The 18,634-nt window shown below is 34.2% G+C and overlaps 1 protein-coding gene across 1 annotated transcript; it reads right to left on the bottom strand.

Annotated features, from left to right (window-relative positions):
- Positions 1 to 6,967: 6,967 nt before the first annotated feature.
- LOC149422376 (uncharacterized) lies at positions 6,968 to 9,497 on the bottom strand. Its single transcript, XM_089633762.1, has 4 exons — positions 8,845 to 9,497; positions 8,184 to 8,345; positions 7,854 to 7,952; positions 6,968 to 7,190 (listed from the first exon to the last, which is right to left on the bottom strand). Exons 1-4 carry the CDS (start codon positions 9,005 to 9,007, stop codon positions 7,084 to 7,086), a joined length of 531 nt encoding a protein of 176 aa, XP_089489888.1. The 5' UTR covers positions 9,008 to 9,497; the 3' UTR covers positions 6,968 to 7,083.
- Positions 9,498 to 18,634: the final 9,137 nt, after the last annotated feature.

The raw sequence follows: 18,634 nt of genomic DNA, 5'->3' as shown, positions 1-18,634 counted from the left end.
ACTCTGATAATGTCAGTTTGGTATGACGTTTTCCATATTATTTTAAACTGAAATTATGTAAAAATCATTAATTAATTATTTTTTAAGTATGTTTTATTTCAATCGATTTTGCTATTATATATTTTGTTAATATCTGATAATGTCAGTTTGGTATGACGTTTTCCATATTATTTTAAACTGAAATTATGTAAAAATCATTACTTCATTATTTTTTAAGTATGTTTTGTTTCTCTCGATTTTGCTATTATATATTTTGTTAAACTCTGATAATGGCAGTTTTGTATAACGTATTGTATATTTTTTAAACTGCAATTATGTAAAAATCATTACTTAATTAGTTTTAAAGTTTGTTTTAGTTCTGTTGAATTTCCTAATGAAAGTTTTTAAAAATGTCTGAAAATAAATAAATTAAAATGTGAATTTTTTCAAATTTGTTTTTATTTTACCAAACAATGAATTTGTGCAAAATTTTATTAAAACACAAGACTTGTGCAATATGTGGCTATGGTAGATTATACTACAGCTACTGCCGGGTACATTCCAGAGTGGAAGACGTGACTGGTAACCCCATGGGGAATGGCGACCATTCAGGAAAGTATCTTCTAATCTATTTACAATTTGGTACTGCCACCCCGGGAACCATTTATTGGATAACTACACCTCTGCCATAGGTCACCCCAAGTGGTTTGGTGACTGTGCCCGGGTTCATGGGGTGAGGTTTGCTCGGGTCTTGGCGGTGGATGTGTCCTCCAGCTACGTGGAAGGCCGGAGAGACAGGTTGAGGGAAACCTTTCAGGCAGAACTCTTTGGGAACATCGTCTTGCACCGCAGTGGGAGGGATGGATTCATACGTCCGTCACTCCTGGACCCACAGACCCCACCCACCCACCCCTTATCCTTCCTCTCCTTCCCTTCCTTTAAAATACCCTCCACACAGCATCTTCAAAGATGACATAGGCCTGAGGGAAAATATTTTCCTCAGGGCTTCCTGTGTGGAGCTATTGTTAAATAAACAAAAAAATGGCTCAGTAACATAACTAGTTCGAAGGTCGCGGGTTCGAACCCGGCGTGCGCAAATAAATTTTATTTGATTAATTTGTGTTATTTCACAATTAATTAATTAAAATAATATATAGTATATTTGCGGCACGTTCCAGAGTGGAAGATACTACCAGTATCGCCCTGGTGTAAGACCACCATTCAGAATTGAAACGTTGCTCCAAATGGGTTTAGCCGTGTTTAGTGACTAGATCTGAATAGCCAGGTACTTCCCCACCTTCCTCTTTCCCTTCCCCACTTACCCTCAGCCACACAACATCCCCCAATTGGGGATGCCATATTCTCACTGGCTCTAGACGGGAGCAGTTGGGACTCTTGTGAGGTATTCACTATAAAACAATTCACTATAAAACAGTTCTGAATATTTCAATTAATTGAGGTTAATGAGGGCGTACTGTACAGGGCCCGCAAATACTTGAATAGTACACAACTGCTAACCCTGTACAAATCACAAGGGCGCCCCACGGTTGGATTTGGCAGCCACCTCTGGTGTGAAGCCCGAAAATACCTGAAAAAACCCTCGACTCTGTGCAGAAACGGGCGGTCTGTTTGATAGATTCTCCCATCTTAACAAACGGATTGCAATTTTTAGAGCATATGCTTGTTCTACCGGTATTTCTATGGAAGATGCTCCGAGGAACTAGCATCATTAATCCCTTCAGCACCGGAGCATAGTCGGGAAACACGCCAAATGCATGCCCAACATATGTACACGGTTAACATTAGTCGCATGAGAACGGGTCGTTTCTACGACTCGTTTCGGTGTTCAACGGCTCGGCTCTGGATCAAATTTCCGGCCTCTGTGTTTCCTCCCTCATATGACATGGGTCTCTTCAAGACACATGTTCACTCCTTCCTCTCCTCAAAAAGACCCTCCACACAGCATCTTCAAAGATGACATAGGCCCTGAGGGAAATTATTATCCTCAGGGCCTCTTGTGTGGAGTAAATGTAAAAAAAAAATCAAAGATTTATTCCACTAAAAAATAATAATAATATCTTTATTTAGGAAAGTTTACACATTACAACTATACATACATATTATGGTGTACATTGATTTGTAACTTTTATATTTAAGGTTATAAAATTAACAAAAATGAAGAACTATTAATACAAAATATGTATTAATAGTTATTATTATACACCAGCACAAATATTGTGTACAAAAATCGTTTTCTGAAAATCATATAATAGGTATTTTATAATAAAAGGAAAGAAAACAACTCAAATAAATCAGATTTTATAAAATATACTTCCAATAATACTGTAAACACAATACTAATATTATTGAACTTTGGTATTTTAATTGTAAATCAATCTACATTTTCAAATAATAAATTAATGCTATTAAAAAGATAGAATATCTTATAAAAGCCTGTTCTAAAAAACTAATTTTAAAATAATTAATTCAACTGTAAACGTAATATAAATAAGTTTTGATTGTATAACTTTACTTTTAAATAAACCCGCAATTTTAAATATTCGCGCCAAACGTTCCAATGCATTACGTATTTTCGAATATTCAACCAACAAATAAATCTGTTCAAGTCCGTCCAAACAGAAGCTCGACAGAAGGACAAAAGATTTGGCAACATTGCATATCAAGTAAGTGCTTTCATAAAAAAGATCAACATGCGTTCATGATTTAATGATGAAAATTTTGTGAGCATATGCATAAAATAGCTGTATATATAATAGCTGACCACATTTTAAATTTATTTCACAAAAAAACATGTTGCCACGTAATTTATAGCGTTATATATCACATGTGAAAGGATGATCAAGAAAGGTGGTTTACTCAAAGATGTTCCAATAAGTGTTGTCCGATATAAATATATATATATATATATATATATATATATATATATATTTATATCGGACAACACTTATTGGAACATCTTTGAGTAAACCACCTTTCTTGATCATCCTTTCACATGTGATATATAACGCTATAAATTACGTGGCAACATGTTTTTTTGTGAAATAAATTTAAAATGTGGTCAGCTATTATATATACAGCTATTTTATGCATATGCTCACAAAATTTTCATCATTAAATCATGAACGCATGTTGATCTTTTTTATGAAAGCACTTACTTGATATGCAATGTTGCCAAATCTTTTGTCCTTCTGTCGAGCTTCTGTTTGGACGGACTTGAACAGATTTATTTGTTGGTTGAATATTCGAAAATACGTAATGCATTGGAACGTTTGGCGCGAATATTTAAAATTGCGGGTTTATTTAAAAGTAAAGTTATACAATCAAAACTTATTTATATTACGTTTACAGTTGAATTAATTATTTTAAAATTAGTTTTTTAGAACAGGCTTTTATAAGATATTCTATCTTTTTAATAGCATTAATTTATTATTTGAAAATGTAGATTGATTTACAATTAAAATACCAAAGTTCAATAATATTAGTATTGTGTTTACAGTATTATTGGAAGTATATTTTATAAAATCTGATTTATTTGAGTTGTTTTCTTTCCTTTTATTATAAAATACCTATTATATGATTTTCAGAAAACGATTTTTGTACACAATATTTGTGCTGGTGTATAATAATAACTATTAATACATATTTTGTATTAATAGTTCTTCATTTTTGTTAATTTTATAACCTTAAATATAAAAGTTACAAATCAATGTACACCATAATATGTATGTATAGTTGTAATGTGTAAACTTTCCTAAATAAAGATATTATTATTATTTTTTAGTGGAATAAATCTTTGATTTTTTTTTTACATTTACTCCACACAAGAGGCCCTGAGGATAATAATTTCCCTCAGGGCCTATGTCATCTTTGAAGATGCTGTGTGGAGGGTCTTTTTGAGGAGAGGAAGGAGTGAACATGTGTCTTGAAGAGACCCATGTCATATGAGGGAGGAAACACAGAGGCCGGAAATTTGATCCAGAGCCGAGCCGTTGAACACCGAAACGAGTCGTAGAAACGACCCGTTCTCATGCGACTAATGTTAACCGTGTACATATGTTGGGCATGCATTTGGCGTGTTTCCCGACTATGCTCCGGTGCTGAAGGGATTAATGATGCTAGTTCCTCGGAGCATCTTCCATAGAAATACCGGTAGAACAAGCATATGCTCTAAAAATTGCAATCCGTTTGTTAAGATGGGAGAATCTATCAAACAGACCGCCCGTTTCTGCACAGAGTCGAGGGTTTTTTCAGGTATTTTCGGGCTTCACACCAGAGGTGGCTGCCAAATCCAACCGTGGGGCGCCCTTGTGATTTGTACAGGGTTAGCAGTTGTGTACTATTCAAGTATTTGCGGGCCCTGTACAGTACGCCCTCATTAACCTCAATTAATTGAAATATTCAGAACTGTTTTATAGTGAATTGTTTTATAGTGAATACCTCACAAGAGTCCCAACTGCTCCCGTCTAGAGCCAGTGAGAATATGGCATCCCCAATTGGGGGATGTTGTGTGGCTGAGGGTAAGTGGGGAAGGGAAAGAGGAAGGTGGGGAAGTACCTGGCTATTCAGATCTAGTCACTAAACACGGCTAAACCCATTTGGAGCAACGTTTCAATTCTGAATGGTGGTCTTACACCAGGGCGATACTGGTAGTATCTTCCACTCTGGAACGTGCCGCAAATATACTATATATTATTTTAATTAATTAATTGTGAAATAACACAAATTAATCAAATAAAATTTATTTGCGCACGCCGGGTTCGAACCCGCGACCTTCGAACTAGTTATGTTACTGAGCCATTTTTTTGTTTGTTTAACAATAGCTCCACACAGGAAGCCCTGAGGAAAATATTTTCCCTCAGGCCTATGTCATCTTTGAAGATGCTGTGTGGAGGGTATTTTAAAGGAAGGGAAGGAGAGGAAGGATAAGGGGTGGGTGGGTGGGGTCTGTGGGTCCAGGAGTGACGGACGTATGAATCCATCCCTCCCACTGCGGTGCAAGACGATGTTCCCAAAGAGTTCTGCCTGAAAGGTTTCCCTCAACCTGTCTCTCCGGCCTTCCACGTAGCTGGAGGACACATCCACCGCCAAGACCCGAGCAAACCTCACCCCATGAACCCGGGCACAGTCACCAAACCACTTGGGGTGACCTATGGCAGAGGTGTAGTTATCCAATAAATGGTTCCCGGGGTGGCAGTACCAAATTGTAAATAGATTAGAAGATACTTTCCTGAATGGTCGCCATTCCCCATGGGGTTACCAGTCACGTCTTCCACTCTGGAATGTACCCGGCAGTAGCTGTAGTATAATCTACCATAGCCACATATTGCACAAGTCTTGTGTTTTAATAAAATTTTGCACAAATTCATTGTTTGGTAAAATAAAAACAAATTTGAAAAAATTCACATTTTAATTTATTTATTTTCAGACATTTTTAAAAACTTTCATTAGGAAATTCAACAGAACTAAAACAAACTTTAAAACTAATTAAGTAATGATTTTTACATAATTGCAGTTTAAAAAATATACAATACGTTATACAAAACTGCCATTATCAGAGTTTAACAAAATATATAATAGCAAAATCGAGAGAAACAAAACATACTTAAAAAATAATGAAGTAATGATTTTTACATAATTTCAGTTTAAAATAATATGGAAAACGTCATACCAAACTGACATTATCAGATATTAACAAAATATATAATAGCAAAATCGATTGAAATAAAACATACTTAAAAAATAATTAATTAATGATTTTTACATAATTTCAGTTTAAAATAATATGGAAAACGTCATACCAAACTGACATTATCAGAGTTTAACAAAATAGAGAAATAAATCACACTTAAAAAAAAAATTGCATTCATTTTCAACTAATTAATTTTCCTTATTTAGTAAAATCCTTATTTAACAACATCCCCATTAAAGAATGCCTTAAAATAATTGAAAATATCCTAGAACAATCTAATGTCAACCCAATAATAAGAAAAGAGTTATTCCAGCTCATAAAATTTGCATACAAACAAATTATTTTCTTTTTAATGATACATATTTTGAGCAATTGGACGGACTTCCCATGGGATCCCCTTTAAGCCCACTTCTAGCGGAGATATTTATGGATCATATTGAAAATATTATTCTAAAGTCTCCCTTAGCTAAATATATAATATACTATGTCAGATATGTAGACGATATCTTAATATGTTGGAAAGGCACCAACCGTCAATTAGATATCTTTATTAATTGGGCCAACACTGTTAATAATAAAATCTGCTTCACAGTCGAACATGAGATCAAAGGTAAAATATTTTTTTTAGATCTAACAATTGGAAAGAATAATAATAAACATACTTTTGAAATATTTAGAAAACCAACTTTTACAGACACTACAATAAATGCAAATTCAACTCATCCTTTAGAAACAGAGGTAATTATCTTTAAAATGTACAAAAAGTACGTTACCTGAGAAAAATCCACATGATCGTGTTAGAGTACTAAAATCATCTTCTATATTATTATGCCCAGACAATTCTGAAATTTCAGAATCTCTAAGAAACTCAAATATTTCATGTATTTAAAAATGAAAATATTGCAAAAATAGCAATGTCTGACCCATTAATATGTTCATATGGGTCTTTATTATTAAGTAATCACACGGAACACCATTTGAATACACATATAACATCGAAGATGAGGGATTTAGCCAAGGTGTATATAGTTATTAAAGAACAGAAACCTTCAATTTCAACCTTTGATTTAGCGTTTGACCCTGTGCATTTTGATGTTTTTATTAAAGCCGTACAAATAAATAGTGGTTACGATGAAATTACAGGTTCTGTAAAAATTCCTAGCATGTCTCAACGACTTTGTACGGCTATAAAAGATTGTACAAAGTCGTTGAGACATGCTAGGATTTTTTACAGAACCTGTAATTTCATCGTAACCACTATTTATTTGTACGGCTTTAATAAAAACATCAAAATGCACAGGGTCAAACGCTAAATCAAAGGTTGAAATTGAAGGTATGTTCGTTACCAGTTTAGTACAATATGGACATGAGTTTTTACGGTCATGCACTCGTGCTCATTTACTAGTAGAAATAGTGCTTCGAGTTGTAGTCGATGACACTTCGATTGCCTCCTGCTTCTCTAAATGATGTTGCTCATCATCGGCGTTGGAAATTTTCATATCTAAAAAGTAACAATACATTATTTAGCTTTCTTTAAACTTAATTAGTAAAACCTCAAATTATAAGAAAGCAGTCATTGTTGAATGAAACACTAGTATATATTGAATTATTTCGCGGATAAGCGATAAGCCGCCATAGCTCAGTGGTCAGAGCTGTCGACCGGAAATCGAGGGGACACGGGTTCGAGTCCCGTTGGCGTTATGTAAATCTCAATTATTTGTACCTATATTTTGTTAACTCGGATATTTTCTTATATTATTTTGTATAACATATATTTATCATATAAGATATAAGATCTGTATAATTAAAAAAATATATAAATAAATAAAGATGTACATTATTATCTGTAAAAGCCCTATGGGCGTTTAAATAAATAAATAAATAAATAAAATATCTTTTATCAGGAGATTTTTCAATGTGGATGAGTGTTTCAGGCGAATAATTATTGCTTTTAAAATAATTATAATTAAATTAAATTATTTAATTAAATGAAGACAATATTAGCATCACTCAATCTAAAATCTGAAACAGAAAAGATACGGTCACATCTGGGACTCGCACCGGACCTTCGGCTTTCTGGGCCGCACCTCTGACCATATAATAATCAAATTATATGTTACGTATTGATTGTTTCAAGAGTATTAAACATGTTTTCTGTAGATACCTGATTCTATCGAAGAAGTAACGTTGTTCGGTTTGTATAGTGAATCATCATCTTCGGACGTCGGCGGACTCCTTTCTAACATTACTTCAGTTTTGGTTTCTAAAATAAAGCATAATATATTATATATTTATCCAATAATAATATCTCAATGTAGTAAGTAAGTCATGTGCACAAATATGAAACCTAACCTAATATAATGACAAAACAACAGACTAATTAAGCATTTGCAACGGAATATTTAATTAGCAGCATTTCTGATATTACCTATAACAATTTACTATAAGCTAAGGTAGCTCTGTAATATTTCAGATTATTATCAGTGAATATTACCTGAATCTGAGGAAGTTTCATGGTTAATTTCTTCGCCCAGTATGCTCTGCATATTGCTGATGATTAAACTTTGTCCTTTGGAAATTAGCGAAAAGGGTGAAGACGAGATCATGTCGTCAGTACTGTTTATTGATGTACGTAAATCACTGGTTCTTGGAACATCTATAAAATATCAAGAACAAACACATTGAAACATACATATATGTACCTGCAGTTTTCTGTTTTTGCAAATTTTATTTCCACAAAGGAATTTGTTTAATTTGAATATGAACAAATTAATGGGTGATTATCCGACGTGTAAAACTTCGTTTTAACTTAATTATTTTAAGAAACAACTGTTTGAAAACAAAACATGCTTTTAAATGCATATTTTAGTATAGGAATATGGCTTTAGTTTGATTTGACATTTTTACCACAAGTTGTTAGGTTAGCTTTTTTGAATTTTGTTAATACATAATATATATCTATTATTCAAAATAATTTTACTGCTTGGGTTCTCAAAAAAGAAAGAAAAAAATCATGACCTATATAATAAAATACGGTAATTATTCTGTACTCATTTGATAAGCATAGATTAAAATTGTTAATATTATATTTATTATATTAATTCTATATTTTACAATTTAGGTTATTACCTATTTAGAAATATGTAATAGCTTACCGTATTTAAAATCCATTTCGCAAAGCTGAAAGATTTTATTAAATCTCCTTCGTAATAAAGCTAATAAAACGCAAAAACAAATCAACCTGTCAACTGATTCGTGATATACGAACATTGAATAACGGTAATATTTAATATTATCTGTTAGCCAGTTACAAGTCATTAAGTGTTTCAGAAAACTAACCTGAAGCTAGCTTCAAATGGACCAATACAAACAAACCAGCCTTGTGCTAGCAAACAACATCATTCGATAATGGGCTCTAAATAATATAACTTTAGAGGTTAATTTTGCATACAATTCTTGAGCCTTATAGTTCCTTTCGAATATTGTTTAGACCAATACGCAATGTCGTACGATAATAAGCTCTAAATAATATTACTTTAGAGGCTATTTTTGCATACAATTGTTAAAACATTTAATTACTTTAGAAAATTATTTGTACACCTGCGTTTGACACAAATAACGATGGCAACGTCGCTTTTTGAGATCAATGAAGTTAGTTTAACATACGATAGAAATAATTAACAAAGTCAGGTTGAATATCTGAGATAAAATCGCATATAGGAGCATATCTAATGCTCACGAAAATCGCACTTGTCACATCAAATTGAGTTGAAAATGCCACTGATCTCGTCTCGCCGAGACGATTAAAATGGCATTTAAATCTCAATTTGTCGATGATCAAGTAAGTGCTCAATGATCAAGTAAGTCGAAATGATCCAATAGTTCCGGTTATTTGCAGACGCTAAGATGTACAAAGTGCCGTATCATAAACCTATATATATATATATATATATATATATATATATTTTTTTTTTTTTTTTTTTTTTAAAGAAATACAAACATTTCTGGGTTACAAATAACCTGACAATATTTGAAAATCTCCTACTACCACCACAGAATGCGAAAATGTTGCTTGTGATATGATGGAGACCTTAGCCAGCCAATGAATTGAACACACTACGTCTGGGTGGGACACAAATGCTATGTGAACTCAGCCACCGACTGGTCGAATATATTATCCTCTATACAAATTTGAAGTAGCGAGTTAATGTATTTTATATTATTCTCCAGTGGCGTAGCTATAGCATTCAATTCACTCGTTTTCATATGCAATACTGAAGCTGATGTGGGGCGGTAGGGGGGGTTGAACCTAGTAGCCTCCCCCTCTCTTATATACGCCATTGTTATATGCTATTAATTCCATTTCTTCACATAAGGTGAAAACTTAAGGTTTTTTTGTGAATAATGCACAAAAATTAATAATAATAATGATTGGATTATTTGTATAGCGCCGTTTTCGTGAGAAAATCACCTAAAGGGCTCTTAAAAAGCTCCGACTGCTCTGTTGTAACCCGACGAATTAGGAATGTTATAGTGCCAAAAGTGTGGGGTAGGAAAGAAGATGAGTAGGAAGGTTGGTTGGGATTACCTAGCTATTCAGACCTAATCACTAAATACTAATTGAAACAAATAACTTAATAATGTCCGAGAATTCGAAAAACGCAAAATTACCGTCATTTTAATTCAATGAAAATTAAATACTTTGCATATACCGCAATTTAATCAAAAAGGATCGACATGTTTCGAAATCAATAGTTTCTTTGTCAGGATATACATAATATAATATAATTAAAGCTACATTATGTTTATCCTGACGAAGAAACCATTGGTTGTAGTATTCTTTTTTTCACGAAATTATGTCTATGTAATATGTAACATTATGATGTAACAGCTATTGACCTATATACTGCCATATGCAACACTGCCTCCATGGGTGCAACCACGGTATAATGTGTTTTTACTTATGACGGCATAATAACACGTTCCTTATACATGCGAACACATCAGCACAGGTTTTCCCAGTGAGGTTTTAGCAAAACTTATATAAACAGTAAATAAAAAAGAATGGAAATTAAATAAAATAAAAATAATAATAATTTTTTTTTATTTAAAGTATTTAATTTTCATGTAACGTTGGAAAAGCTATCGCTTTGTTTTGCACAAAGTGCCATAAATATTATTAAAAAAATATGTATTAGTAAAAAGGATATTTGCTAAGCAATTTGTGAAACTAATATTTGTTCAGTTTCCTTAATATAGGAAGTATTTAGTATCTACCTACGCCTTGAATAACACCTTTATAGTTCCTTATTGCCTTGAAGTACAACTACTTATTGTTACTAAACACTATCGTTTATTGGCATCAATAATTGGCAATTATAAAAGCGATATCGTTTGTTGTTTAAATCGCATTTCTCATAATCAGTGTTTCAGATGGTATCGTATTTAAATATAAATGACTGCACGATTTATGGGCCTCATTACTTACAATATATTAATGATCGTATATTAGTTGTGTAAAATTTAAAACGTCTTTATTAGTAAGGGGGTATGTCAGTACCAATTTCTTTTTGATTGATCAATTGTTCAGTGTGCACTTTCAAACAATACGTGAAAAAAATGTGAGGTTGTGTTGGCTTTTCATTAGGTAAATAAATAATTATAATTTGGAACCATTTATTGGAATACCAAGACATCTGTTATATGTAATTTCAAGTGGTTCGCTGCATTTGGTGACTTAGCAAGAGTGCCCGGGTTCATGGGGTGAGGTTTATCTAGGTTGTTTGAGATATTTTGACTTCTCCAGCCGGTCTCTCTCTCGACCAATCGCCTTGACTGCAGTGGGAGGGATGGATTAATACGTCTGTCACTCCAGGACACATTAACCCTCAGATTTTTGCACTACCCCTCATACCTTTTTCCTTCTCACAACTTTCTCTCCTACTCTCTCCTTTCCGTAAAAAGACCCTCCACACCGAATCCTCAAAGATGACATAGGCCCTGAGGGATTTGTTTTCCTCAAGGCCTCCTGTATGGAGCTAATGTAAAAAAATACCCTTTTCACGTGTCTACTTATACATGACTTTGAAAAATTAAATGACAGGAATATTGTTCTCTGTAAGTACTTTCATAATACAGGGAGAAAACTGATTAAACTTAATTTATCCAAAATCTTGTCAAATTATTAGTTTTTTATGAATATGTTATGAGAAAGTCGGAACACGTGATCTTCAAAATAATAATTGTTTCACATCTCGTCCATTACATTTTTCGGACAATGACCTGCGTGAACACGTGTTCATATATATTCTCAATGACTAATATTTTATTGGGAAAGTCGTGATAAAAAAAGCCGTACTCATTTTTCTCTGTGTACCTTGATAGTCCAGTCAAGTTAAACATGAAAAGGGGGTTGTGCTTGCAAAAGGTCCAGTCATTCTGAATTTTTTATATGTTGTTAGGACCTAAACCAGTATTAAAAAAAAAATTTTGCAACTTCGAAAGTGCTGTGCGAGCGGCGGTGGACCTAAAAAACCAGGAAATTTTCGGATTTTTTTCAGTTTTTGCTCAATATCTCAGTAAAGGAAGGGTCTGACCGGTGTAATTGTGATACACACTTTTAAAGTAGACTAAATTTGCTATAATTTGAAACCAAAACAAACTATATAAAGCCATTGGTTTTCAAGATACAGTTCTTCAAAAATAGGCAATTTTTTCCAAAATGTGAAATTTTTTCGAAACGGTCACTTATTTTGTAAAATAACTTCTAAAATACGCATCCCACGTCAAATATTGTATGAAATAAAATTGTTGTAAATTTAATTAGCTTTCATTTGAATCTAAATTAATATCTGTAGACTTAACGGTTCTCTCAAAAATGGCAGATAACCAAAAACAGTCATAAGTGGATTTTGGGTGAAATGCAAATAAACTGTTCTCACGTCTTTTTATGGTTTTATTTATCAAACAGTTTACAGATTTTTGATGAAAAAAAGAAAAGATATTACATTTATCGGGAATTACGTCATCTTCAAACATTGTTTTATGTACCTACATACCAAAATGCTTGTACAAACATTATGGTACCTACTATAAGGACAAATTACATGTACACAAAAAATAAAACTAATATAAATCATGTAGGTATTGTGTCTTGGTTGCCAAATCATGTCTTTCTTTTTATCTTACTTGGGAGAGGCGTCCAGTCTGTAGTCGGGTCATCTTCATCGTCCGAGCATTTCAGCTCCACATCCGGGACGTTAATGCAAAATTTGCCACCGCATGACTGACAGAGGACTGAGCAGTGGAGCCCAGGCTTTCTACACGAGCAGCTCCCAGAGCATCCTTTATTGCATTTACACGAAATTTTTCGCAAAAGGGCAGGAGGTGCGGGATCCATCGTGGTGGGGATGGGGGTGAGTCCTTGAGAAGACAGCTTCCACCCCCATTCAGTGAGATTCAAGTTGACTCCCCGCCACTTCTGCACTTGGAGGTAGCACCTTGCTGCATGGTGGCCTGCAGCATCTTCCGTCGGTGGCAAACGGGCGAGGTTTATGTTTGTTGAAGTGACAAACGTCTTATACCTCAGAAAATTCAAAGTATCCCTCGCGATGTCACCCCCATATAGAGCCACGAAGCACTTGATGCCTGCTTCACTCACGGCTTGTGGGGTAGAGTCTGGCCGAAGGAAGACCTCCACTTGCTCAGCAAGTGGTTCACTCTTGCTCAGAAGTGTGCTGATTTTGGTCTTTCCTTGGCCAAACGGTGCTGAGGTGGTATCGCACCCGGCAAACGCGTGGGTAAATAGTACCGTTCCTGGTAATTGTCGGGAGTCCTGGTTATTGTAGGAGGTCGTAGAGTAGTAACAGCAACCAGTTTCACCCTTCGTGCTCTTCTGAAGATAGACGTTTGTCTCTTCAGCGCCTAAACCATTGAGAAGAACGAGCAGGTCGACATCTTCTCCCACTATGACGACCCGATTGGCATCTGCTCTTTTTGATAACGCCATCATGACGATCTCTCGATCAACATATTCTTCGGCAACAGCCACTTCTACTCCCTCCTTCTGAAAGGCGTCACAGAGAAGAGTTATAAGGCGTCTCTTATTGTTTTCATTGCCCAAAACATGCTCTTGAGCAATTTGAATTACTGTGGATTCATCGAAAGTCAAGTCGTAGCTGGAATGAGCTGCGTAGCGCCGGAGTCGTTCCGCTGTTTTGGTGTTTTTTTGGTAGCATCTTCGGGGTAGCCGTCAAAAACGATGGAGACGTTCTTCCCAAAGTGGTTTCGGACGTAGGTGGTATAACGCGCCAAAAGTGCTCGAACCGTGCTTTTCCGCTGCCACACGACCTTGTGCAAGAGGTAGCCAACATCCAAAGTGACGTGAGTGCTGGCATCTATCGGCGTGTGGCTGGAAAGAGGAGTGAAGGCAGAGTACAGAGTAGATTTTGTGCCCTTGCGCATCCCTTGTTCATTGAACAGAGACATCGGGAACGGGGCCAACTCATATTTGAAGTCATCCTGTAAATCCTGTTCAGATTTCTTTGCAATACACACTCGCTGAAAAATTGTGAGCGGATCCACAGCCACTTTTCTGTTTTTGTCCGGCAGTTTAACGGTTGAGGTGATCGATGCCAGCGTGGTAACTTTATTTTTCCGTTATATTACTACCTTGTCGTACATTTTCCCCACAATTTTCATTACTCCTTCCGATCCAACTCTCTGGGCTGTGTGGCAATTAATTTCAGGACCTGCCAGTAAACCACTAGTGATAGAAATTAAACTGTCAGTTTTGGGAAATGGAGGGTGGAGAGCAAACCAGTTTTTTAGTTTTTCCACATCACTATTATCTCGGATGATTCGAGAAGGTCTCATGTCTACATGCTGCTCTCCAGTATGACATGATAAGCTGCAAAAACTTTCCAGTTCTTCACAAATGTTCAACATAAACACCATTCCTGTTGTCCACCTTGCCAGAACACTTTCGGAGATTCCTCTTCCTTGGGTCAACCCACCGTAGGTTTTCATGGATCGCATCAGCTTCTGCTCAATTGTTAGGTCTGACCACAACCCAGACCAAAACTTGTCAGACCGGCAAATGGTGAAGGATCTTTTTGTGAACATGTCGTATTCACTTTTATCCATCCGATCTTATAGAGCCATCATATCCTGAAGATAGAGGTGCGCGCTCTTAGCATACAAAAAATGTCAAGCTACGTGGAAAAAAGGGAGCATCTTGTGGACAGTGTACAAATGAAGGTTCCAATCACCAGCACACTCTGCCTGGATGAATAGTTTTATCAAAGTGGTCATACGAAAGTATTGGACCCACAACTGTGATGTTAGACCATTCGCTTTAATTTCCTCCAAGGCACTTTTAAATTTTGCCTTTAGTATTTGGTAGGTATCAATTTCTTCTGCTGATATAGTGAGAGACCTTTCAGTGTCTCGCAGCAATTTTTCAGTCTCGTCTCGCTCCTCAGGAGTTATGTCAACCTCATAAAAACAATGCTGGCCAGTGTGAGGTTTGCCAAAATGTGGGCTCGAACAGCTCGTGAATATGCGTGCCCATTCATATGGGTAACCATGGGTATAGGTTCTAATGGGTACTTGAAATTTGAAATAGTCGTAATTATATTATAACCCTAGGATAAACTCACGAAGATTAATGGATTTACTTCACATCACAATAAAACCATAAAAAGACGCGAGAACAGTTTATTTGCATTTCACCGAAAACCCACTTATGACTGTTTTTGGTTATCTGCCATTTTTGAGAGAACCGTTTAGTCTACAGATATCAATCTAGTCTTAAATAAAAGCTTATTAAATTTACAACAACTTTATTCCATACAATATTTGACGTGAGATGCGTATTTTAGAAATTATTTTACAAAATAAGTGACCATTTCGAAAAAATTTCACTTTTTGGAAAAAATTGCCTATTTTTGAAGAACTGTATCTTGAAAACCAATGATTTTATATAGCTTGTTTTGGTTTCAAATTATAGCAAATTTAGTCTACTTTAAAAGTGTGTATACAGACTACACCGGTCAGACTCTTCCTTTACTGAGATATTGAGCAAAAACTGAAAAAAATCCGAAAATTTCCTGGTTTTTTAGGTCCACCGCCGCTCGCACAGCACTTTCGAAGTTGCAAATTTTTTTTTTTAATACTGGTTTAGGTCCTAACAACATATAAAAAATTCAGAATGACTGGACCTTTTGCAAGCACGGATGTACATCTTGACTGGACTATTGAGGGGAAGCGCGGCCTTTTTCATAAGAAACATAAAATTGAATTTGAGACCAAAATACCTAACCAAACTGAAACATTATTTGTTTATTTTGAAAAGAATAGTAAAAGTGTAGTAATTTATTTATTTGTGTTTCAAATTATAAAATTTGGTCCATTAAAGAAATAGTCTAATTTTTCAATCATTTGTGACTTAATGTTAATTACTAAAAAAGCTTGTCTTTCCCATTATGCAAATATGATGAAATATAAAATAAAACAATATGAATTGTTAATATATTTATTGTTTTTGTGTTTAACTCGTAGAACTCCATTTAATTTTTTTTTAAATTTAATTAAAATCAAACTTAATAATATAATTATTAAGTTCTGCAAGTATTTTTTGGTTTTTGTTTTTGTTACAGCTTTATTAAATTTAAAAAAAAAAAATAATAATTGTTAAATAAATTATTTTAATGGGCTAAAATATAATTTTCAAACGACCGATTTACGTTTGAACAAATATTTTTCGCATGTAAATTTTAAATTCAGATGCCTATTTTTAAATTTATATTTCATTGTATTTTTCATTAGTTCATTGGGAAAGATTATTTTTTAATAATTACCATTAACTGACTGTCAAAGTTGCCCCTATAATCGTTAAAAATTTAATTCTTTAATTGCATATATTTTATAATTTAAAATACAAATAAGCTGCACGTATCCGTACTAGATATTTGCTACACATTTTGATTACAAAAATAATTATGTAGTCAATTATTTTGGCCTCAAATTCAAATTTAATTTTTGTATGAAGAAGGCGCGTGGCCGTTCCTCTTACGTACTTATTTTGTATTCTTGTTATTATTATACAATATTATTGAACTTCTTTGTATAACAGATTATGATAACTTGTATTGTACCTGCTTATATCATTCATTATGTTTATTATGTTATTTATTATAAATTTATTAACAACCTGAAACAATGTATGCATGCAAAAGCCTTCAAGGCCTGAATAAATAAATAACCTATTCGCACAAATTTTACAAAGGTTATCATTCCGTCTTCACATATTATATTTACAAAAATTAACAACAAGATCCCTTACAGATTTTTATAAAGATAATGTATATTGAGAACCCACTGAAAGTTTTTTCAGCAAATATACTTGTTTCCTTGCTTTACTGTAAAGGTGATCTTTCGATCTATCTAGATTAGATTCTTTAGATTGTGATATTTAGATCTAGATTCTAGAGTAGATATCTTATGCTGCGTATACATATCTTACTTATACACAGAAAGGAACGAAGCAACCGTAAGCGACGTTTTGTGCCATTTGCTGTTGCTTCTTTCCTTACCAATAATTTGAGGCTCGCCTCGCGTTTTCCGTTCGCAAATCTATTCGCACCTTTAGACTCTCTTGTTTGATCATCATTAAAATACATAATTTATCTTTTGTTGACGTATTTCACCCGTACGTAAGATTTACGCCTATCCTGTAGCACATATCGTCCAAATTATGAATTTATTGCTCTTTTTCGTATCGTTTTTCCAATGTGTGTTCTGTTGTAACCTTATTTGACGTTGCAACGTTACAACGGATATGTCAGCGTTATGCTTTTAGTGAGATTTTCCAGTAGGAAATGATGAAGTCGTTGACTCTGGCATTGTTGTTGAGTTTAACAAAAGTACAAAAAAAACGTTTAGAAAACACACGACAATCCGGAACAACTTACTATTGTTTTGAAATATCTACGAAAACCACAACACACATCAAAGATCCTTTTTAACTATTCATTGAAAAACTAAAATGGAAGATTTGAAAACTTTCTTTTTACTAATGGGTGTGCATTTTTAATCAGGCCACACGAATAGAACACTCAATAAAAAGTTCAGTCTATTTGAATTCAATTGCAAAATTGTCTCTGAATCGTTTCGATACTTTTTTATGAGGTGGTTTCAAATTGCTTTGCAATATGGTTATGTTTCCATTGCAGTACCGGTTGAGAAGTTGGTGTCACGACTACCGTGTTACGCGAAGCGAATAATGAGCGATGTGAAATTTTAAATTGAATGATTTGCAAGAACTGTAAGTATTGGTACCTACTCAGAAGCGATTTATTTTATAGCGTAATAAGGAAAATACTGCTGTAGACTGGAAATAAACCAACCTGGCAACCGCAGTAGTAGGCGGTGTGTAGATGAATAATTTAATTTTGGTATGGCTTTTGAATATCAAGTATTTCAATGGCAAGACGAATCTACGACTCAGATCAAAAACAATGAACACAACCTAGTTTTCAAATTAAACAATATTTTAAATAAATTTCCTAATTATAAAAAAAACATTTAGATCTAGCTTTCAAATCACAAATTAGTTAAAAAGGCAGAAATGGGTAGAACGAGCATCGATCACAATTTTTTCTCCAATTACCTGATTCTCGACTAGTGTCATAATTTGATCAAATTTTGGCCAATATTGTTGGTGTGTATGCTTTTGTTTCATAAATATCTACCACACGAAGAAAACTTACTGATATTACTCCTGTTACAAACGGGACTGAAGGACCATAAATAATGATTTGACAAATTTCAAAACAAACAGGAAGTCGGAACACGTGTTCTTCAAAATAATAATATTTTCGCATCTCGAACATTATATTTATTCGGCAGACCTGCGTAAACACGTTTTCAGATATATTCAGAAAG

This window comes from Hesperophylax consimilis, chromosome 7 (genome assembly GCF_061612785.1).
Source record: "Hesperophylax consimilis isolate HC1 chromosome 7, BYU_Hcon_1.0, whole genome shotgun sequence".
In the NCBI taxonomy this organism is placed as follows: Eukaryota; Metazoa; Arthropoda; class Insecta; order Trichoptera; family Limnephilidae; genus Hesperophylax; species Hesperophylax consimilis.
The sequence above is the reverse complement of the archived record's forward strand: the minus strand, read 5'-3'. Positions and strand labels throughout refer to the sequence as shown.

What these genes read in the sequence shown, in the direction of transcription:
- LOC149422376 (XM_089633762.1), bottom strand. Translation starts at nt 9,007, where the DNA reads ATGACTTGTAACTGGCTAACAGATAATATTAAATATTACCGTTATTCA. An exon ending in CGAAATGGATTTTAAATACG is followed by an intron (nt 8,346 to 8,844) that starts GTAAGCTATTAC and finishes GATATTTTATAG; the next exon opens with ATGTTCCAAGAACCAGTGAT. An exon ending in TGAAACTTCCTCAGATTCAG is followed by an intron (nt 7,953 to 8,183) that starts GTAATATTCACT and finishes GCTTTATTTTAG; the next exon opens with AAACCAAAACTGAAGTAATG.